Source organism: Lagenorhynchus albirostris, chromosome 16, assembly GCF_949774975.1.
Source record: "Lagenorhynchus albirostris chromosome 16, mLagAlb1.1, whole genome shotgun sequence".
Classification (NCBI taxonomy): domain Eukaryota; kingdom Metazoa; phylum Chordata; class Mammalia; order Artiodactyla; family Delphinidae; genus Lagenorhynchus; species Lagenorhynchus albirostris.
The window spans coordinates 72,285,893-72,310,190 of NC_083110.1; the positions used below are offsets into that span (position 1 = coordinate 72,285,893).

Here is a 24,298-nt window from a genome sequence, read left to right on the forward strand (position 1 = left end):
TCCAGAAACCCAGTACATGGTTAAGTAGCTTGCCAAAGAATATGTTGTAGAGTCAAAAGTAGAACTCAAGTTTGCCAGAAGGCAATCAAAAAAGTTAAGTTTATCTTTTCAGTCACTTGGAAAATTCCAAAATGACTTTAAAAGGTGTTTCAGACTTCAGTGGAATATAGAGAAATACCTTGATTAATGAAACAAATTTCTTATAATCATTTATATAATATTCAAATGAATGCTCATCATCTACAACAATAAAAACTATGTAAAATAAGTACTACAGAGAAAAGGAGGTTAACTTTAACAGTTAATCTTTTGCAAAACCTATCCTTAAGTCAACTTTCAAATCAGTTCTTGTTTTACCTTGTTGGGCAATATCATGGTAGAGACGCTCTACTCTAGAATTGTTTCGAAGAAGGTCCAAACACTGTCTGTATGATTCCCACAGGAATTTAACCCATGGAGTTAAAAGTAATCTGTCAGTACGATCCTGAGTGTCTTCACCACTTACAGCACTTAGGAGAACACTACAAAAATATTTAAAAACATTGAAAACAATTTTAGACATGGTTTCCTACTTTGCCATATGATTATAAAACCAAAACCAAAATTGATCATTATAAAATAGTTTATATTTTTACTACAACTCTGGACACACTGTAAAGCTATCACTTAGTGTCAAAGTATTTGGATTCCCAACCTGTATTACAGCCATTTAAATTAGTATACACCCTCCTATCTGATGGTTGTAATTTTCCACCTTTATGAACTTTGAATAGTACATGACTTCTTAGGGTTACCACACATTTAAAACTTCAAAGATAAGCATTCTTTCTAGCAAACATCTACTTCAAATGGGTATGATGGAGACACATGTAAAGAAAAACAGTGAGAAAAATTTACTTAGCAATTTAACCCACACACCTCTCAGGAGTTTGAATATTATCCAGATCTTCTATGTCTAAGACCATCTGCTGGGATTCTTCTTTAGCAGCTTCAGTTTTCTCCTCTGCCAATTTCAAGTATGCCCTAACAACATCCTCCAGAGATTTGATGTTCACCTAGACAAAATAAATAAATAAAACTTTCCCCAACAAACCATAAAATATTTTAAAAGCAAACTTTATGATATAAAACATAATAACTTTCAGAGGCAAACTCCTCTGAAAATTACTAAAAGCACTTAGTAAAACATAAAAACCCAGCTGTTCATACCTGTTGACAAATGTTCTTATACTGATATAAGCCTTCTTTAGCCAAGTGGCTCTTGCGAAGATCCACACAAAGTTCCAAGTATTTCAACATAATTGGCTCGTGTATCTTTTGCCATGTTCTATGTTTCTTACTTTTCATAACATCGTAAAGAACGTCCAAAGCAGGCTGCTTTTTGCCAACTTCAAGAAATTCTGGAAAAGTAATTCAGGAGAATTAAAATCAGTTGTGTATACTATATAAATGCCTAAATCTTGCTTTTTAATTTGGCTGTTTTAATTTCTGAACCTATTACCATCTCTTTTGAGGTCAAATTTATTTTATTTATTTATTTTTTACATCTTTATTGGAGTATAATTGCTTTACAATGGTGTGTTAGTTTCTGCTTTATAACAAAGTGAATCAGTTATACATACACATATGTTCCCATATCTCTTCCCTCTTGCGTCTCCCTCCCTCCCACCCTCCCTATCCCACCCCTCTAGGTGGTCACAAAGCACCAAGTTGATCTCCCTGTGCTACGCAGCTGCTTCCCACTAGCTATCTATTTTACGTTTGGTAGTAGTGTATATATGTCCATGCCTCTCTCCCGCTTTGTCACAGCTTACCCTTCCCCCTCCCCATATCCTCAAGTCCATTCTCTAGTAGGTCTGTGTCTTTATTCCTGTATTACCCCTAGGTTCTTCATGACATTTTTTTTCCTTCTTAAATTCCATATATATGTGTTAGCATACGGTATTTGTCTTTCTCTTTCTGACTTACTTCACTCTGTATGACAGACTCTAGGTCCATCCATCTCATTACAAATAGCTCAATTTTGTTTCTTTTTATGGCTAAGTAATATTCCATTGTATATATGTGCCACATCTTCTTTATCCATTCAGCCGATGATGGACACTTAGGTTGTTTCCATCTCCGGGCTATTGTAAATAGAGCTGCAATGAACATTTTGGTACATGACTCTTTTTGAATTATGGTTTTCTCAGGGTATATGCCCAGTAGTGGGATTGCTGGGTCATATGGTAGTTCTATTTGTAGTTTTTTAAGGAACCTCCATACTGTTCTCCATAGTGGCTGTACCAATTCACATTCCCACCAGCAGTGCAGAGGGTTCCCTTTACTCCACACCCTCTCCAGCACTTATTGTTTCTAGATTTTTTGATGATGGCTCAAATTTATTTTTGACTTCTAAAGCTATGCCAAAATTATCCAAGGTAAAACAATGAAAATTTAATACTATCTCAAATATGACCTACAGGTAAAACTAGATTTCACTCAATTCCTCTGTACCAATTATATCTTTCTAAGTTATTTTAAAGTTCCAGAAATTCAAGTCATGAGGGAAAACAATCTCCCCCTTGTACATGCAGAAAAATCAAGCATAACTTCGGTCACAGCGATCTGGCTGATAAAATTTTTGTTAGTTTATGTTAAGACTTGAGGCAGAAAAAACAAATTACATTGACTTTTTTCCTTTACAATCTATTGACTGTGTGGGTCTATTTCTGGGCTCTATAGTTATCATTCTCTATTGATCTGTCTAGTCTTTTGCCAATACCTCACTGTCTTGATTACTGTAGCCATATAGAAAAGTCTTCAAATCAAGTAGGGTGAGTACTCCAACTTTGTTCTTCAGTATTGTGTTGGCTATACAACACCTTTTGCCTTTCCACATAAACTTCAGAATTAGCTTGTAGATACCTACAGAACAGCTCATGGGGACTTCCCTCGTGGCCCCGTGGTTAAGAATCTGCCTTCCAATGCAGGAGACGTGGGTTTGATCCCTGGTTCAGGAACTAAGATCCCACACGCCACAGGGCAACTAAACCCAAGCGCTGCAACTACTGAGGCTGCACGCTCTGGAGCCCACGCACCACAATGAGAGAGAAGTCCACATGCTGCAAGGAAAGATCCCACATGCCGCAACTAAGACCCAGCCAAATAAATAAAATAAATAAGTTTAAAAAAAAATAGAAAGCTCACTGGGATCTCAATGAATCTATATAACAAGTTTGGAAAAACTGACAACAGTATTTACTCTTCCAATCCATGAGCACAGAATATCACTCCACTTATTTATCCCAGTCTAAACATGAGAAACATATTGAGACAAATCCCAGCTGAGAGAGAAAATACCTGACCAATACTGCTCAAAACCGTCAAGGCCATCAACAAACCTAAGAAACTGTCACAACCAAGAGGAGCCTAAGGAGACAACTAAATGTAATGTGGTATCCTAGATGGGATCCTGGAATACAAAAGGGACATTAGGAAAAGCTGAGGAAATATGAACAAAGTATGGACTTTCCTTAATAACAATGTAACAGCATTGATTCATTAATTGTGAAAAATATACCACACAGATGTAAGATATTCATTAATAGGAGAATCTGTGTGTGGTGTATATGGGATCCCTCTGTACTATAATTCTGTAAATCTCAAATTTCTAAAATTAAGTTTATTTTTTAATTGGGAAAAAAAATAGAACGTAGAGCAAAGAAATGTATACTCTTTTAAAATTCACCACCTAAACGTGAAGGCATGTACATGGCAATATTTCAAAATCAGTTCCAATCTTAGGTATGTTGCTCGTTTTGAAACTCAATCAAAAGCAAAGTCTCCTCTAACACATTATTTCTGACCAAGGTTAAAATTTATATTTTTTCTCATCTTATTTTCTTTTGTACACTTAATAGACTAGGGGGTGGTATTTTTCTGGTTATGTTCAACTTAAAACTCAGTAACTGGCAAATTTCACACACAGAAAAATCTCTCCACTGAACATCTGAAAAATAATTTGGCAAAACTAAACACTAGTTTACACTATAAAAAACTTAAAACATCTGTTTTTAAAAATCATTGTTTACTTTCCTCCTAAGGAAAAAAAAAAATCCTTGACAAGAAATTCTTTTAAGTGTTAACCTAACAATGTATAACATTATCTAACGTTAACTGTGCTAGGCAAACATAGGTAAAAATGTCTCTTATTTGGAGGATTTACTAGATCTACAGATTTAGTGAGGAACTCTGTTATTTCTTCTTCCAATTATCACATCTTTCAGGAATGCTGTTTCTAAACATTCCTTCCTCCCGGAAAACTACAAACAATATTCCAACTCTAGTATATTAAAAAGCTTGCACAGGATAAATCACAAAACATACTGAACTTAGTATCTTTAACACAATATCCTACATCATCCCATATTATATCAAATCATATTCCTTACAGGCAAATGAATATAAACCCCTCTTCAATACTTCAACAGTCTCAATATCAAACCGGCCAATATGACAGAAAGGCCATTTTCAGTTGAGTCAATTTTATTACCTCCCCCCAAATAAATCCTACAAAATTAAACAAAGATGTAATACAACTAGATACTTTGTTGAAATAAGCCTTTTCTATTTTAAGGGGAGAACCTACCCATCTTCTTCCTGAAGCATGCACAGATTATTTTAAAATCCAACAGTACTTTAAATGCTTTTCAAAACTGACATACACAGTTTCTATCAGCCAAAAATTGGGGAGTAAATGTTTTTAAATTTATCCTTTACATTAAGAATATCACAGCAGCACACCAAAATGACCTATTATAACCTATTATATCCAATTCCCAAACTTATGCTGAGGATTTAAATCCCATACTACCATATATAAACACCGTCAACGCAATACAGAATAGGCACGAAGAGTCACCAGCATGATGTGGTGACAAAATATTAAACTGTCAAAAAATAATTCACTTTCCCAATATCTTATTTTTAAATTCGTGTGGTATCTTAATGTCATTTAAAAAAAACAAAGTCTTGTTCAGTGATACAACTAAAAGTACTTTTCATTTCCTCAACAGCCAATCAAAATTTAGGATTCCAAATTCAATACTTTCAAACTCTGAAACAATAGTTTCATAAAAGCCAAAGCAAATGCATTAAAAAATAATTTTTCATAGGACCATCACCACCACCAAGAAAAAAAGGAAAACATGGATACCAGGCAAGGATGTTTTTAAAAGAAAACACTGAAATGGAAAGAAGTTTCTCATGATAATCCATGATGGTGAGTTCCTGTCTTTATCCCAACTGATATGAGGATATAGTTTAGATGATCCTCTGAATCATCTAATTAAGGGGAAAAAAAGTTTTTGAGGCTGGAAAAAACTATCACACACTAAAACCTCTACTGCAAAATTTACAGAAATGTTCATTTCCAGACTGATATTTTTGAAATAAAAATTAAAATCTGGAATTACCAACTATTACTAGGAGGGTGGGCATTCTGAATTTACCTTTAAGACACCATGACTGAAACTATGTGTCTACCTATAAAGAAAAACTTTAGGTCAACCCTTCAATTTTACTAGTTTATTTGTGCACCGGACCAAGTAGATAAGATATAATGTTACACAATTTGTAGGTTTATTAACAACTTCATTTTTAAGTCATTGGTTGTAGAGTGTAAGTTAAAAAGCTGTTACAGGGTCAGAAGCAACTGATTTGGCACTACTTAACAATATAAACCAGAAAAGGGCTTTTTCCAAATGATTCTGGGGAATGAATTTCTTGCCTGTAACTGCTGGGCCAAGTTCTCATTTTCCTGGATGATTGTTTTCCAATTGTTTCCAAAAATATTGCTCTGATAAACTATTCTACACTTAAATTTATTCATGTTTTATTAGGATAACATAATGGATGAGGTCCAGATGTGATTGAGATTACCAATGTTATAGATAAATGAGATTATTTCCATTAAAATAAAATGTGCTTTGATCATCCTATTTAAAGTTTTGTAAGCAGTGTCATTTGCCATCCACATTCTGCTCTTTGACACTAAGACAGGATCTCTCTGTTCACAAGATGAAAGGTACAGAAATTACTACTTGAGAGGTAAGGCATCTCTACCATCCTACGCTCATCCTACAGTTTAAAGGGGCCTTTTTGAAAAACTACATTAACAAAATTCAAGTTTCCACCTCCATCTCAGTGTCCCTTTCTCATCTTGCCTACTTTAATTTCTGACATTTTCCCCATATTGCCCTCCATCAATCAAATCTATTTCAACTTAGAAATTGTGAGAAAAGATTTAAGATTTGTTACATATCATATATCCCTTCTAATTTAAAAAAATTACTGACATATTAAGTTCATAAAAAGATTCAAAAGGGAGGAGCAAAGGAAACAAGGCCTGAACACATCAAATGTGTAATATTTAGGCCATTGAGATTACAGTGCTTTAGCCAATTAACATGGGGGAAAAATGTCTGTTGGTCAAGCATTCAAAGGACTGTAAAACAGATCTGCAGAAGCAATTACAGCAGTAATTTCACCCAAGTCATTTGGTATGCCACAATATAATTCTCTAAGTTTCAAAACATCAAAAAAAAATTTTTTCCCTAACTTTGCTAGCTCATTTTGTAGGGTTAAATTTCCATCTCAATCTATTTTCTTTCCTATAAATTAATCAACATCTGTAAACTTCTTGCCTGTTCTGACTATTAGATGGAGAATTAAAATGGGTGATCAGGTCAAAGTTGTAGTTTCAATTGTTTTTAAAACAATTACTCTATTCCACAGAATATGGCACTATCCTATTTCACAGACTTACTTCTCCCCGAAATTCTTACTTCTGGTTAAAATAACAAGCATGTGACAGACCTCTGGTCCTGACAGATTATCAGTAGTATCAATTGTATGTACTGACTGAAACTGACCTTTTCCTAAGAGGATTTTCAAACAAACTAACAAAATAAGCTTCACAAGCATAAAAGCTTAACAGACACGGCATATCCACCTACAACATGGATAAGATCCAAAACTTGTTTGGATGGAAGAAGGGTGAAACTAAGAGCAATGAACGCCCTTAACACTTACAAACCCTAAATAAAAAAGTGTTTAAAGACCAGAGGCACGTGTAATACATTTGCACCCCCATAATGCCAACGTAATAAATGCCTCTTGAATAGACCGGGACAATACAAGGTTTCCCAGAAGCGCCATAAGTTTTCCCATAAGTACACATATGTAAATAAAAATCGCAAGTAGCAGCGCCGTAGTGAAAAAATCGACTGATCTGGAAGAGACCTTGGTTTTAGGCTCCTAGCTCAACAACTAACTCCCAGAGTGACCTTGGGCAAACCAGACTCCCTAGGCCTCACTTTCGTTATCTTTGAGAGAGAACTTGAAGTCCCTCTTACAGTATTAACTCTGTTCCAACTTCCTGTGATTCGGAGTTGGCTTCTGAGCTGCCAATAATCAATGCCAGAAAAAATAGGAAACGGGTTAAATGGGTCAGAGTCCCCGAAGCGGAGATAGTGGTCAGAGGAGAGGATAAGTGGACCCTGACCCCGCAAAGCGCGGGGCTGGATTCGGGGGGTGCCGAGCTGTCTGCGGGAGGGCAGGAGGTGGGACTGCCCGGCTCCGGGCCCGGCGGGAGGTGGAGCCGAGGTTCTGGCGTGCATTGTCCCCGGGAGGGAGCCATGTTTCCTCCTCCCCGGCACTCCCAGATGGCGGCCGGGGGCGCGGGGCCGAAGCTGAAAGCCCCGTGGTCTGGAGGACCAAGCGGAGGCGGGCGGGAGGAAGAAGCTAAGGCCCGGGTACGGCTGTCTCGGGAGCCGCGGCCCCGAGACTCACCCGGCGGCGGAGGCGGCGGGAGGGACGAGCCCTCGAGCGACGGTTCCCTGCTCCGCGCCTCCCACCCCCCCCCGTCGGTTGGAGTGAGAAGGGACACCATGCCCAACCACGGCCTGAGTCGGCGGCGGGCAGGCCGCATCGGCCTCCTGTGCAGCCGCAGCTGAGCGGCGAAGCAGCGAGAAGCTGGCCCGGGCGCCTCGACTTCCGAGGCCTCGGGCCGCCCCAGTCCGGCGCGCCCTGATCCCCTACTCACCGTTGGCGCGTTTGAGGGCATTTTCCGGCCTCTGGAAATAGGCCGGCATCTTGGCGGCAGGCTCAGCTCACCCGGCGTCAGCGAACTCCTTAGGGGCCCGGGCTAGGAGAGGAGACGAAGGGGTAGCAACGCAAGGCTCCACGCGCCTCGCCAGCAGTAGCCCGCGCCCAGCCGGCCAGAGACGGAAAGGAAAAAGACACGTGACCCCCGCGCGGCGGCACCGCCGCCGCCTAGGCCCCGGATGTAGGGGCGAGCCTTCGCCTGCGCACCGCCCCTCCTCGCGCGCAGGCGCGTTGGCCGCACGCCTGCCGGCTGACGTGGCGCCAGCCGAAGTCTTCCTAGCTCTCTGGCTGCACCTGGGGACTCCGCGGAGAAATGTTAGAGAGCCGGTTCTCCGCCACCTCACTCTTCGAGCGACAATCTGGATGGGAAAGGTGAGATTTGGGTCAGAGCTTCTGTCTGGTGGGAAGGCACAGATTCTTCTTTTAACATGACTTGTGCGGAGTCATACAAAGTTAACTCTCAGGTCCCATCCGCCTAGAGAATGTCCTGGCTTGACTGAGTTAAAATGCCGAATTTATTCATTTAACACAGATGCTTTGAGCAGGTATCATTAGGGCCAGCGATGCTCATCACTGGAGATAGTGGTGACCTGTCACCGCCCGGACTAATATGGGGAGGAGGGTTGTAATAAGTAACTTAAACAAATAAGCAAGCTTATTTCATATCTAGGTAAAATTTTAAAATTGGGGACACAGAGATTGCCTAGGCCCTCAGAGATAGATGAGTACACAATGAGGGTAATGAGGGTCAAGATAGGATCTTTTCTGGGCCTGGAGAAAAGCATAAATACTTGCTGTTGATTAATGCTCAGTAGAAAACTAGCAACCTGAGTATACTAAAAGTCACTCAGGAAGTGGCAAACGGAAGTAATCAGGGTGATAAAGGTTTTTTCCCTAATCAAGCTACTTTTGTACTATATATGACTGGATAATTTCTCTAATACAGTGTTTTGGAGGGCTTTTCTGACTTGAGTGAAATAAATATGATTCTCAAAAAAACAGTTGTTGGGCTTCCCTGGTGGCGCAGTGGTTGAGAGTCCGCCTGCCGATGCAGGGGACACGGGTTCGTGCCCTGGTCTGCGAAGATCCCACGTGCCGCGGAGCGGCTGGGCCCCGTGAGCCATGGCCGCTGAGCTGCGCGTCCGGAACCTGTGCTCCGCAACGGGAGAGGCCACAACAGTGAGAGGGCCGCGTACCGCAAAAAAAAAAAAACAGTTGTTAAGGGCACAACTGAAGTACTACATTATACATATTTGCAACATAATGTCTTACAGTTTTAAAACAAGTATGACGTTTTACAGTTTACTGAAATGCTTTCACATTCATTGTTTTGTTTACAAGAATGCTGTAATGAAGGTATTTATAATGACGAACAATAAATTTCAGGGGTAAACCAAGGTTCACATTTATACATTCGTTCAACAAACTATGTCATGTTATCAACAAACCATTACTATGTGCCAGGCTGAGGAGGTAAATACCCGATAGGTAGGTACACAGCAGTTGAACAGGACAGATTTGGTTCCTGCCTTCTCAGACTTTGTAGTCTAGAGAGAGGAAGATTTGAACACTCACCGGAAGCTCCGTGGAGGGAATTCCTTGGCAGTACAGTGGTTAGGACTCCGTGCTTTCACCACCCAGGGCCTGGGTTCAGTCCCTGGTCAGGGAACTAAGATCCCACAAGGCTGAAAAAAAAAAAAGAAGCCACGTGGAAACAGAGACACCACTCCAGTCCAGGCCCCCATCGTCTCTCTAGGCCCATCTCTCAGCACACTCAGTGTCTTTTCAGTGCCTGAAACAGCCCTCTCCTACCTCCAACCCAGCGCATGCCATCACTGCACTTGGAAATTCACCACTGCCCATTCCTTGCTCTGGCAACAATCACCTATACATGTCACTTCTGCCAGGATTCTTCCCTGGCCCCCAGATAAGTTTAGGTGCCAAGGCATTGAGCGCCAGTAACATCCTCTCTTAACACTGACCATACTTCAGTGTAATTACTTGCAGACTGTAAGTTCAGAGAGGGGAAGGACCATATTTGTGTTGTTCACCACTGTATCCCCAATGCCTGGCAAGGCATCAGGTAGACAAGATACTCTCAAAAAATAATGGAGAGAGAAATGAATAAATCCTTACATAAATATGTATCTAATACATTTTCCTACCTTACACATGGGGAGGTAACAAGTTTAAAGGCCAATGTGTGTCACGCTTCATTCATAGAGCATCTCCCCATCTACACGGAGTGCTCGATATCCCTAAGCCTCAGCATGCAAATAGTAAAGAAGAAACAAGAATGTTCTTCACCCAAAGCTCCTAACGGCACTGATTCTGAACCTCCAGTTGTGCCAAAGTTCACTCATGATTTTCTGAGGTCAGTGCTCAAAGATACCATGCTTTCCTGCACATATATATACCGCCCCTCCCCAACCCCTCCCCCACTGTTACCTGACTAACTCCTGCTAGTACTCCAAGCTTCAGCCCAAAGGCTTCCTCTGCAAAGCCTTTTCTGCCAGCGGGGGCCCTACCCAACTTCCCCTTTGCCTGTGCTCTTTGTTCAGGCCACCGTTAACTCCATCACTGGGGCCAGCCCTGAGCACTCTGCTGCCCCTGCCACCTTGTCAAGGGGTGGCTGTGTTCCTCCATCAAACCACTGGTGCCTGGAGGTAACCAGTGACCGACTAGCTCTTCCCACTAGCTACTTCCAGAGCGTGCTCTCTCTCTTTCTCTCTCCTCCCTTAAATTCTGAGTTTTGACATTCATGCCATCAGTCTAGGCCACATGTGATTCCTCCACACTGCAGTCCTCTACAGGCATCTTCAGAACCCAGGTCACATTCCCTCATTCCTTGGCTCTTAGTTCTGGCTCCCTGTCACTCTCTCCAACACCACCATCGTAATGATTCGTGGGCTCTATACCCTTGTATCAATAAATGATCCTGGCCACCTGGCCTTCACTATGTGTCCTCTACCTGAGCTCAGCCACTCACACATGGTGATACCCTAGAGTCTAGACCAAGAGTCAGCACACTCTTTCTATAAAGGGCCAGGTAGTAATTATTTTAGGCTTTGCAGGCCAGGAAGCAATGTCTTCAATTATTGGAGCAACTGTTCTTACTAAAAGGATAATAGTCTTTTTTTTTAATATATTTTAAAATGTGAGAAAGCATTCTTAGCTCAAGGCTGTATAAAAACAGGCAGCAGGCCAAATTTAACCCACAGGCCATAGTTTGCTGACCCCTAACCCAGACACTAACTGTCACACTAACTGTCTCAGTTCCCAAATCTTGTTTTCAAACATCTTATTTTCTGGCCACCACCACCTATGGTTAATTCTATCAGATCCCAACTTGAGCAACCCTACTGCCTGACTGGGACCTGCAATCCATTCATCAACTGTACTTCCTTTTCGCTGCTCTCATCCCTCTTGTTCTCTGTTTCCTCCAGACGCAACTTGGACTCCATCATTTAGTTATTTTCTTGCTCAGTTCTCCCTTTATTCTACCCCAAACCCTGGCCAACCCAACCCTCCACCCACTCCTTGCCTCGAGCCTAATGTGACTGGAGAAGAATGCACAGCCATGTCGACAAGTCTCACTTTAAGTTCACGACCACCAGCCTCGACAAGCACTGTGTTGCTGTTCAGCCACCCTACGCCACTTCTCTGGGCCACACTCCCACTCTCCCAGATGACTAGTTCATACTTTTTCCCCTCTCTAATTCTCCAGTACGTCCTTCCTCTACTCTCAGCCGATGGCCAAAACAGTGGAAAAATTAGAGAACTTTGGCACTCCGCCATCTACCACCCATCTCCATCTGTGCTCAGACCCTCTGCCTTCCCTCCTGTTACTCTCCATCCACTATCCTATCTAGAGCCAGCCCCTACCTACCAATACGTTGGATTCCATCTCCTCTCACACACACAGGTGATCACTGCATCCTCCTTGAAACACTGTCTTCATTTGGCTTCCAGGATCACCCTCTCCTGATTTTCTTCCTACCTCTCTGTCTGCTCCTTACCTCTCTGACCTCTAAGGTTGAAAAGTTCCAGGGCTCAGCTGCTGGACCTCTTCCCTCCTCTAACTACCTTCATCTCTTGGTTCTAGCTCGTGCTTCTAGGTACTTTCGCAGTATGCATCTTTGCCATAGGCATCTTTGCCACAAGCGTTTTGGCTCCAAATGTTTTTTGCCGCATAACTAATTGGCCTTAGGCAATTTTGCCCTAAAAGATAAAATAATGAAAAGTAAAAGAGGGACCTCATCTGTCAGCTCGATAAAGACATCCATAATATCACTAACCAGAAGAAATGCTAATACATTTCAACCAGTTTAAACCAAATTGTCAAACAGTTATTATATCCTTCATAACAAAATTGTCTTACGGCCAATTAGTTATGCAGTGGAAATGCTTGTTTATGGCAAAGGTACCCAACACGCTAGCTCATAGCTTTAGAAATCACATCTGTGCTTATAAGTTACAAAATTGTATCATCAGCACTTGATCTCTCCCCTGAAAGCCTGTCTCACATCCATTAAATGTTTGACACACAACGTACACCCAGCCTGTCCCAAACCAGACTCTGGGTCTCTTCTGGCTCCAACCTGTGCCTCCTGCCATCGTCCCCCAGTGAACCATTACAACCCCTTTCTTCTGGTTGCTTGAGCCACAAAAGTGTTGGAGACATCCTCGACTCCACTTTTTCTGTCATATCCCCACGTCCAGTCAACCCATCAACAAATCCCACATGTGCTACCTCCACAGCTATCACGCTGATCCAAGTCACCATCATTTCTCATCTGGAGTGTATAAGAACCTGCTAGCTTGTCTTTCTCTTTTCACCTGGCTCCCTTCTCTTTTTTCTCCACTTAACAAGGAAGGGGATCCTTTTAACACAAAAGTGAAGTGATCATGTCAGTCTCCTAATGAAGACCCTCTTGTGGCCCCCAGATCACCCTGTGAAAGTCAGTCCTTATAATGGCCTACAAGGCCCTACACAATCCCTTCCTTTCCCTTGTGACGCCAGTGTCACCTTTTCAGTGCTGTCTTCCCTCACCTCTTTAAAGTAATAATAACCTCCCTTCTTCCCATACAGTACTTCCTAACACGCTTCTCTTCTTTATTTTCCTCCATAGCATTTATTTCTTTATCATCATTTGATCCCTGATATATTTTATGAGTTTCTTTCTTTATTGTTTACTCCTCTAGAATATAAGCTTGATGAGGGCAGGGATTTGTCTGTTTTGTTCAAGTGCTGTATCTGCAGCACCAGTAAGAGTGCCCTGCACAGAGTAAGCACTCGGTAAATCTTCGTCGAAGAAATGACAATTGGTTAAAGCAAGCCTCCTATATTATAATTGCCCGTCTGCAGGTTGGTCTCCTCTATGACCCTGGAAGTCCTTTGAAGGTAATGATTGGGGCCATTAATCTTCGCGTCTGGACAGTGCCTGGCTCATGGTCACTCCCAAGCACCTTGGTGGTTCCAGCTGCACGATGACAGACTAGGTCCGAAACCTCACAGCCTTGAATTCCTAACCATGAAAGTGTCTAACCGGGGTTGCAAAGCTTTTAGGCAGTGGGGTACCAAAGGCAAACATGGGGTACACTGTGCTTGTGCCAGACAGTTCTCACTGAGCCTTTGGGTTCTGCACATTTAAAGCAGGAACTTGGAATGCAAATTCAGTTGAGTATACTTTTTAGCAGAAACATGTCCTGGCAATATACTGTTATTTATTGGGTAAAATGCATCTTACACTCAGGAACCTTCAATTAATATTCTGCTTGCCTCTAGAAGAAGGCTGAGGGAAGAAGAAAGAGGGGCCTGTTTGTGGGAATTGGCACACGTGCTCACACGTGCCATTGTTGGCATGCCATGAAGCCCAGCTCCTGCTTGGGGATTGAGGAGATTATGCCCAAAGCTACACAAACCAACTACAGCCAAGGAAGCAGAATGAGTAAGATACTGCGCATAGTGGGTTTGGATGTGGTTTGAAACGGGGCTTCTCTGTGAAATGTGTTAAACATGATTAGAAGGAACCCTAGAACGTGTGGGCTTTCATCCTGGGTTTGTGGATGTTAGACTATCTTCACATGGACCTTTTCATTGTGCTCTCCTCTCAGGGAGCAGCTAAAATAGCCCCTCCTCAGAGAACCCTTTCCTGACCACCCAATCTAATCTAAAGACCAGCCTGTTTTAATTCTCAGAGGAGCAGTCAGCACTAACTGGGAGTTTTCTTTGTTTCCTTGGTTACTGTCTGTCTTAACATACTAGATGGTAAGCTTTAAGAGGCCAAGTTCATCTTGTTCACTGCTGTATCTCCAACTCCTGGAACTATGCCCAGCACAGGGCAGGCATTCCATAAGTATGAGATGTGTGAATAAATGAAGGAATGGAGACTGTGGTAGACAGACTTCCAAGACTCCTTCTCAGTGGTGTACGCATCCTGTTTAATGTCTGGGACTGTAAATGTGATGGTGTATTACTTCTGTGAGTAGGTTCGTTATATGTCACAGTTGACTTTAAGAAGGGGAGATTGGGGCTTCCCTGGTGGTCCAGTGGTTAAGACTCCACCTGGTTGAGGAACTAAGATCCCACATCCCCCCCAAAAAAGGGAGGGGGACATCATCTGGGTGGGCCTAACCAATCACATGAGCCCTTTAAATCTGGGTGTAGAGGTCAGAGGCAGAGGAAGTAAGAGATTCAAAGCATGAGAAAGTATATGGAGGGAGCCACAGAGCGAAAAACTGCGGGCAGCCTCTAGGAGCTGAGAGCAGTCCCCCAGCCAAAAGCCAACCAGTGAATGGAGGCCTCAGTCCTATAACTGCAAGGAACTGAATTCTATCAACAACTTGGATGAGCTTGGAAACAGATTCTTCCCCAGAGCCTCCAGAAAGGAATGCAGCCTGGCAAGACCCTGAACAGAGACCCAGCCACACAAATCTACAGAACTGGGAGCTAATAAATGGGTGTTGTTTTAAGCCACTGCTGGTGGTAACCTGTTACATAGCAAGAGAAAACTAATACAGAGAACTTAACAGTTTTCTCCATATTAACTCACAGAGAAAAAAGAATGAAACACTATGGAGTCTTCGCTTTGCAGGAAGTGAAAACCAAGGTACAACTCAATGAAGGAAAAGGGCAAGACTGTGTAAGGTGTAACTATAAAAATTCAGACAGGTCTAGCGAAAGCCTCATGAGAGCTTTGAGACTCTCTGAGACTATGAACAAGTTACCATACTCCACATTGGTATTTTTAGAACTAGGGGCATGTTACATTTCCTAAGAAGCTAGGATTATGAATACATCTCAGTTATTGCTATGAGCACGCCAGTTTTGGAGTTAGTTGTGGCTTCAAACCACAGCTTTGCCATTTTACTTGACATTCGGCAAGTAATCTCTCTGAGCCTCAGTTTTATCAACTGTGGAATAAGCATGATGAGGTTGTTGTGAGGTTGAGTGAGATACTATGTGTATCGTTCTGAGCACCATCCCTGACACAAGCTCTCTAGAAATCATTTCCACGTATATGCAAGACGGATAAAATAATCAATGCTTGAAATATTCACAGCCTCTTTCTGCCCCCTCAACTGCTAAACTATTCTGATGATGACTAATGAGCGTTTCCCCGTTTCCTTCCCCCTGTTTTCCACATCCTGTATTCGGGACAGGAAGTAATCAGTCAGGAGGACAGCTGGAGAAGTTGGGTAGGATATTCAAGTAGGAAGGGGCTTAGATGAGAGACAGAGGGATAAATAGAGGGGTGGGAAAAAAGGCTAATGGGGGAAAAAAGGAAAGAGGAGAGAAGATGAAGGTAACAGAAAGAGTTATTTCTAAGGAGAATGGAGAGAGATATGAGAACCTGTGCCAGATGAATGAGAGAGAGAGTTTACAAAAATACAAGGGAGTCTGTGCCAACATAAATACATGATTGAATAAATAAATTGAGCAAATAGAGAAATTTCCCGTGGAGAAGAATTCCACATAATTTATATAGATACTTTGCCCTCAAGAGAGTGGAGCACATAAGCCTCCACTCCTTAAGTGTCAGCTGTGCATAGTGACTTCTATCCAAGAAGAACAGCATAGAAAAAGGAGAGAGGGAGTGACTTTACAGGAGAGAAACCCAACAAACACAACCTCAGCCAGGTGATCAAGGTGTCATACGATGAGATGAGAACTGCACTTGACCACTGTGGTCTTCCTCCTGCTAAATGCAAAACCCAGTCTTTTTTTCTTTTTTTGCGGTACACGGGCCTCTCACTGTTGTAGCCTCTCCCGCTGCGGAGCACAGGCTCCGGACGCGCAGGCTCAGCAGCCATGGCTCACGGGCCCAGCTGCTCCGCGGCATGTGGGATCTTCCCGGACCGGGGCACGAACCCATGTCCCCTGCATCGGCAGGTGGACTCTCAACCACTGCGCCACCAGAGAAGCCCAAAACGCAGTCTTACCGTGAGAAAAACATCAGACAACTCCTAACTGAAAGACAGTTTATAAAATAACCTGGCCACTACTCCTCAAAACTGTCAAGGTGATCAAAAACAAGGAAAGTCTGAGAAACTGTCACAGCCAAGAGGATCCTAAGGAAACATCCTAAATAGAAACCTGAAACAGAAAAACTCATTAGGTAAAAATTAAGGAAATCTGGATAATATATAAACCTCAGTTACTAATGTATCAACATTGGCTCCATAGTTGTGACAAATGTACTCTACCTTTTTTTTTTTACTATTTATTTATTCATTTGGCTTGCACCGGGTCTTAGTTGCGGCATGTGGGATCTTCTTAGTTGCAGCATGTAGGATCTAGTTCCCTGACCAGAGATCAAACCTGGGCCCCCTGCATTGGGAGCATGGAGTCTTAGCCACTGGACCACTAGAAAAGTCCCACAAATGTACTATACTGATGTAAAATGTTAATAATAGAAGAAATCGGGTAGGGAGTATATGGTAACTCTCAGTATTATTGCACCTTTTCTGTAAATCGAAAACTGTTCTAAAACAAAACATTTATCCCAGATTTCAGTACCACATTTTTTAATTAAAAATAATACAATAAAATGTTTAAAAATATGAGAGGAAAGGAATTTTAAGACATATTACTGTAGGTAATGAATTCTGTCATCTTTAATGCTCTTTGAAAAATGCAAATAAGGATCAGAATTAATTTTAATTGCATTTTCCTTACTGAAATGTTTCTTTTAATGCAACAATGTTTCTTTTAAGGCTCCAAAGCTGGGCTTCCTGGGGCCTAGGATCTATTCAGGTTCCAATATTAGCATCCTAAAATGTTGGAGAACACAAGAAGGATGACTTCCTCTTGGGAATGTTCTGGAAGTCTCGAATAGCCTGGAAGCCAGTTAACCATCAAGACAGAGTGTCAGGGCAGTTGACTGAATCCCCTTCCAGAAGTGACTTTCCAGTCCCCTGGCAGGCCTGGAATCCCTTAAAAGAGCTGCCACCCCGGGCTTCCCTGGTGGCGCAGTGGTTGAGAGTCTGCCTGCCGATGCAGGGGACGCAGGTTCGTGCCCCGGTCCGGGAAGATCCCACATGCCGCGGAGCGGCGGGGCCCGTGAGCCATGGCTGCTGAGCCTGCGCGTCCGGAGCCTGTGCTCTGCAACAGGAGAGGCCACAGAGGTAAGAGGCCCGTGTATCGCAAAAAAAAAAAAAAAAAGAGCTGCCACCCCAAAGAAGCTCTTGACTGACTACATGCCTAATCTCTGATTAAATCCAGTTATGGAAACAGATGAAAAGAAGAGCCACACTTGGCTCACAGGAGCCTGGGCATTGGAACATCTGTGGAAAATATTGGGTCCCTTATCCACATACGCAGACAGTTTGGGCGTTTTCCAAATCCACATCAGTGCCAACAACTTCTTTATCTTTTCCTGGGGAGCAAGGAGCCGGCTGCACAAACCAGTCATAGCGGGCCAGAGACTGTCACCCTTAGAAAAGCCTGCCAGGAAGGTAGGCCCTTGGCGAGTGTCGGGAACTTGGATTTCGGGATTACTCCCACCATTCCCAGAATTGATAAGAGTGACCAACTATGCCTAAACGATTCGTACACACAGTGGGGTTCATGCTGAACACCTGTTTCCTTGTGAGAGGCTGGAATTTTGGTATGTGCTGGGCAGAAGTTGCCTATGTGACCGGCACCTTCAATAAAAACCTTGAGTCTCTAATGAGCTTCCCTGGTCAACAATATTTCACGTGTGCTGTCACAACTTGTCGCTGGAGGAATCAAGTGCATCCTTTGTGACTCCACTAGGAGAGGACTCCTGGAAGCTTGGGCCTACTTTGCTCTGAACATCAGCCCCTGTGCCTTTCCCCTTTGCTATTTGGCTTTGTATCCTCCAGCTGTAATAAATTATAGCCATGAATACAGCTATATGCTGAATCCTGTGAATCCCCTGAACAAATCACTGAATCTGGGGGTAGTCTTGGGGACGCCCTACACAGGCTATTCTTCTTTTTGGGGGATATCATTAGTTTAATAGCCCTACACAGGCTATTCTTCTTTTTGGGGGATATCATTAGTTTATTATAAAAGAGAAACATGGAAATTATTTACATGATGAAATACCTCAGTGGAATGGGCAGCTTCACGTGATGCCATTTCAGTAGTGACTTATTTCAGTCTACATACTTTCCAAGAATGTCACCATCTCTAATGAAGAAATAATCCTTGTCTAGAACTGCTTTGGTGCCTTAGAGCCCAGTCCGGTAACTACTACTGTTGTTTGCAATACTTTCCTTGAGATATTTCTGGAAGCATAATGCCTCTCTTGGTTACAGTTTCCGCTGCACTCTTTTCAACTAATACTTGGTCAAAGAGGGGGAAAAACTTTCTAAATGCCTGTCCTGCCGTGACTCTGGCCACCGTAGTTTAGTTCATACTCTCCACAAGGCTACTCTTATCTATAACATTGGCATAAAGATTTTTCTTGGTCCAACCCTTATTAGGATGGGCACAGAGGAAGATATGGTTAGCTGCATTTGATCACTGAGAAAACAAGCCCAGAGAAGACTGGTTTAACAGCTAGGAGGGGCAGAGCTGGAATTAGAGCTCAAGTTTTCTGTTTCCACACCCAGCAGTCAATCTTCTTGCCAAAGGTTGGGGTGCCTCCCCTCTCTCCACCCTCTACTTCTCCCCCTTAACTCTGGAGAACCTGTCTGGCAGGTCTGACAGGGCTTGGGGGTGAAAGGGGAGGGAGGAAGGCGTCAGTTCCAGTCATCCTCCCACCTTCCCAGAGATAACCTCTCCAGCCCTACCCTCTGTCCCACTCCATCCGAGCCTGGCCACAGCCTTCTTTATCCTTCCCTCCCAGTACCCAGCACCATCTCCCTCAAATCCTTTGTTTTAGTATCTATCGGTCATCATCTTCATCCTCATTTATTTTCTGAATGCCTCCAGAATGTGCCAGAGACTAAGATGACACCGATGGGCCTTGGCCACAGGGGGCTGTCCCTAACTTACTCTTAGAGGAAGTACTTAGAGTGCCCACCTTAGGTCCCCACACCCAGCAGAGCCACCCAAGCAGGGCAAGGAGAGGCAATGACTCGGAGGCTCTCATCCTGTTCCACCTCTGAGACTTCTCGCCTTTTTCTCTTTCCGCAAGTGTAGATCTCTAGGTCTGAAATCCCAGAAACAATAGATCTGGTCATGCGTTCCCTCTCCTCTTTTCTGTTTTCCCACCTCTTGTAAGGTGGTCGCAGGAAAGAACTCTGCTGTGCTTATGTCTGTACCCTCTCCGCAGCCTTTATCCCATGTCACAGTCTGTTTTGCAGATGCTAGCACACTGAGCAAAGGAAATCAAGTCTGACTGATTCTACATTCTTGCTAATTTAATGGAAGATGATTACCCAAGCCCAAATACCACATAAAATTATAAAGTATTTTGGGCTAAATGTGTCTCTTTTAAGATTCAGCAAATGACCTTAGTGAAGTTGAAAAGACAGGATATCTGGGGTCTATGAATTTAACATATTTTCTTATTTTTTCTGTCTACCATGTTTCTTCAAATCTAGAAATGCCATCAGTGATTAAACACATCATTTTATGAGAAAAAAAAGCACTCCTAATTATAATTTTAGGATGCATCCCAATTTCAGAGATTTAAAAATTTGGACTATTGGATGCAAAGAAATACAGCATTTTTTTTTTTTTTTTGCGGTGCACGGGCCTCTCACTGTTGTGGCCTCTCCTGTTGCAGAGCACAGGCTCCGGACGTGCAGGCTCAGCGGCCATGGCTCATGGGCCCAGCCACTCTGCGGCATGTGGGATCTTCCCGGACCGGGGCACCAACCCGTGTCCCCTGCATCGGCAGGCGGACTCTCAACCACTGCACCACCAGGGAAGCCCCTTCTGCCCATTTTTTGATTGGGTTGTTTATTTTTTTAATATTGAGCTGAATGAGCTGTTTATATATTTTGGTGATTAATCCTTGGTCTGTTGATTCGTTTGCAAATATTTTCTCTCCTTCTGAGGGTTGTCTTTTTGTCTTGTTTGTAGTTTCCTTTGCTTTGCAAAAGCTTTTAAGTTTCATTTTGTCCCATTTGTTTATTTTTGTTTTTATTTCCATTACTCTAGGAGGTGGATCAGAAAAGATATTGCTGTGATTTACGTCAAAGAGTGTTCTTCCTATGTTTTCCTCTAAGCGTTTTTTGGTGTCTGGTCTTACATTTAGGTCTCTAATCCATTTTGAGTTTATTTTTGTGTATGGTGTTAGGGAGTGTTCTAATTTCATTCTTTTACATGTAGCTGTCCAGTTTTCCCAGCACCACTTTTTTTTTTTTTTTTGCAATACGCGGGCCTCTCACTGTTGTGACCTCTCCTGTTGTGGAGCACAGGCTTCGGACGCACAGGCTCAGCGGCCATGGCTCACGGGCCCAGCCGCTCCATGGCATGTGGGATCCTCCTGGACTGGGGCACGAATCCATGTCCCCTGCATTGGCAGGCAGACTCTCAACCACTGATCCACCAGGGAAGCCCCCAGCACCACTTATTGAAGTGACTGTTTTTTCTCCACTGTATATCCTTGCCTCCTTTGTCATAGACTAGTTGACCATAGGTGCGTGGGTTTATCTCTGGGCTTTCTATCCTGTTCCATTGATCTATATTTCTGTTTTTGTGCCAGTACCATGCTGTCTTGATTACTGTAGCTTTGTAGTATAGTCTGAAGTCAGGGAGTCAGATTCCTCCCGCTCCGTTTTTTTCCCTCAAGACTGCTTTGGCTATTCAGGGCCTTTTGTGTCTCCATACAAATTTTAAGATTTTTTGTTCTAGTTCTGTAAAAAATGCCACTGGTAATTTGATAGGGATTGCATTGATTCTGTAGATTGCTTTGGGTAGTATAGTCATTTTCACAATATTGATTCTTCCAATCCAAGAACATGGTATATCTCTCCATCTGTTGGTATCATCTTTAAGTTCTTTCAACAGTGTCTTATAGTTTTCTGCATACAGGTCTTTTGTCTCCCTAGGTAGGTTTATTCCTGGGTATTTTATTCTTTTTGTTGCAGTGGTAAATGGGAGGGATTCCTTAATTTCTCTTTCAGATTTTCATCATTAGTGTATAGGAATGTAAGAGATTTCTGTGCATTAATTTTGTATCCTGCAACTTTACCAAATTCATTGATTAGCTCTAGTAGTTTTCTGGTAGCATCTTTGGGATTCTCTATGTATAGTATCATGTCATCTGCAAACAGTGACAGTTTTACTTCTTCTTTTCCAATTTGTATTCCTTTTATTTCTTGTTTTTCTCTGATTGCCGTGGCTAGGACTTCCAAAACTATGCTGAATAATAGTGGCGAGAGTGGACATCCTTGTCTTGTTCCTGATCTTTGAGGAAATGCTTTCAGTTTTTCACCATTGAGAATGATGTTTGCTGTGGGTTTGTCATATATGGCCTTTATTATGTTGAGGTAAGTTCCCTCTATGCCCACTTTCTGGAGAGTTTTTATCATAAATGGGTGTTGAATTTTGTCAAAAGCTTTTTCTGCATCTATTGAGATGATCATATGGTTTTTTTTTTTTTTTTAATTTTATTTTATTTTTATTTTGCGGTACGTGGGCCTCTCACTGCTGTGGCGTCTCCCGTTGTGCAGCACAGGCTCCGGATGCGCAGGCTCAGTGGCCATGGCTCATGGGCCCAGCCACTCCGTGGCATGTGGGATCTTCCCGGACTGGGGCACGAACCCGCGTCCCCTGCATCGGCAGGCGGACCCTCAACCACTGCGCCACCAGGGAAGCCCCAATCATATGGTTTTTATTCTTCAGTTTGTTAATATGGTGTATCACATTGATTGATTTGCGTATATTGAAGAATCCTTGCATCCCTGGGATAAATACCACTTGATCATGGTGTATGATCCTTTTAATGTGTTGTTGGATTCTGTTTCCTAGTATTTTGTTGAGGATATTTACATCTATATTCATCAGTGATATTGGTCTGTAATTTTCCTTTTTTGTAGTATCTTTGTCTGGTTTTGGTATCAGGGTAATGATGGCCTCATAGAATGAGTTCTGGAGTGTTCCTTCCCCTGCAATTTTTTGGAAGAGTTTAAGAAGGATGGGTGTTAGCTCTTCTTTAAATGTTTGATAGAATTCACCTGTGAAACCATCTGGTCCTGGACTTTTGTTCGTTGGAAGATTTTTAATCACAGTTTCAATTTCATTACTTGTGATTGGTCTGTTCATATTTTCTATTTCTTCCTGGTTCAGTCTTGGGAGGTTGTACCTTTCTAGGAATTTCTCCATTTCTTCCAGGTTGTCCATTTTATTGGCATAGAGTTGCTTGTAGTATTCTCTTAGGATGCTTTGTATTTCTGCAGTATCTGTTGTAACTTTTCCATTTTCATTTCTAATTTTATTGATTTGAGTCCCCTCCCTCTTTTTCTTGATGAATCTGGCTAATGGTTTATCAATTTTGTTTACCTTCTCAAAAAACAAGCTTTTAGTTTTATTGATCCTTGCTATTGTTTTCTTTGTTTCTATTTCATTTATTTCTGCTCTGATCTTTATGATTTCTTTCCTTCTGCTAACTTTGGGTTTTGTGTGTTCTTCTTTCTCTAGTTCCTTTAGGTGTAAGGTTAGATTGTTTTTTGAGATTTTTCTTGTTTCTTGAGGTAGGCTTGTAAACTTCCCTCTTAGAACTGCTTTTGCTGCATCCCATAGATTTTGGATCATCGTGTTTTCATTGTCATTTGTCTCTAGGTATTTTTTGATTTCCTCTTTGATTTCTTCAGTGATCTCTTGGTTATTTAGTAACGTATTGTTTAGCCTCCATATGTTTGTGTGTTTTACAGTTTTTTCCCTGTAATTGATTTCTAATCTCATAACGTTGTGGTCGGAAAAGATGCTTGATATGATTTCAATTTTCTTAAATTTACTGAGGCTTGATTTGTGATCCAAGATGTGATCTATCCTGGAGAATGTTCCATGTGCACTTGAGAAGAAAGTGTAATCTGCTGTTTTTGGATGGAATGTCCTATAAATATCAATTAAATCTATCTGGTCTATTGTGTCATTTAAAGCTTCTGTTTCCTTATTCATTTACTTTTTGAATGATCTCTCCATTGGTGTAAGTGAGGTGTTTAAGTCCCCCACTATTATTGTTGATTTCCTCTTTTGTAGCTGTTAGCAGTTACCTTATGTATTGAGGTGCTCCCATGTTGGGTGCATATATATTTATAATTGTTATATCTTCTTCTTGGATTGATCCCTTGATCATTATGTAGTGTCCTTCCTTGTCTCTTGTAACATTCTTTATTTTAAAGTCTTGATATGATTATTGCTACTCCAGCTTTCTTTTGATTTCCATTTTCATGGAATATCTTTTTCCACCCCCTCACTTTCAGTCTGTATGTGTCCCTAGGTGTGAAGTGGGTCTCTTGTAGACAGCATATAGATGGGTCTTGTTTTTGTATCCATTCAGCAAGCCTGTGTCTTTTGGTTGAAGCATTTAATCCATTCACGTTTAAGGTAATTATCCATATGTATCTTCCTATGACCATTTTCTTAATTGTTTTGGGTTTGTTTTTGTAGGTCCTTTTCTTCTCTTGTGTTTCCTGCCTAGAGAAGTTCCTTTAGCATTTGTTGTAGAGCTGGTTTGGTGGTGTTGAATTCTCTTAGCTTTTGCTTGTCTGTAAAGCTTTT

The 24,298-nt window shown here is 42.1% G+C and overlaps 2 protein-coding genes and 1 pseudogene across 2 annotated transcripts in view; 1 reads left to right on the top strand and 2 right to left on the bottom strand.

Annotated features, from left to right (window-relative positions):
• The window catches only part of EIF3A (eukaryotic translation initiation factor 3 subunit A), a 33,917-nt gene extending 25,635 nt beyond the window's left edge, over positions 1-8,282 (bottom strand). Inside the window, exons 1-4 of the mRNA XM_060125848.1 lie at positions 8,087-8,282; positions 1,210-1,400; positions 919-1,055; positions 358-521 (exon numbers count right to left, since the gene is read on the bottom strand). Of these exons, the coding sequence (XP_059981831.1) occupies positions 358-521; positions 919-1,055; positions 1,210-1,400; positions 8,087-8,135 (541 nt within the window). The 5' untranslated portion in view covers positions 8,136-8,282. The remainder of the gene's footprint in view (positions 1-357; positions 522-918; positions 1,056-1,209; positions 1,401-8,086) is intronic.
• The window catches only part of DENND10 (DENN domain containing 10), a 39,372-nt gene continuing 23,341 nt past the window's right edge, over positions 8,268-24,298 (top strand). Inside the window, exon 1 of the mRNA XM_060125851.1 lies at positions 8,268-8,520. The gene's annotated coding sequence lies outside the window, so the exon portion shown is untranslated. The remainder of the gene's footprint in view (positions 8,521-24,298) is intronic.
• LOC132506951 (10 kDa heat shock protein, mitochondrial-like) lies at positions 18,775-19,482 on the bottom strand (annotated as a pseudogene).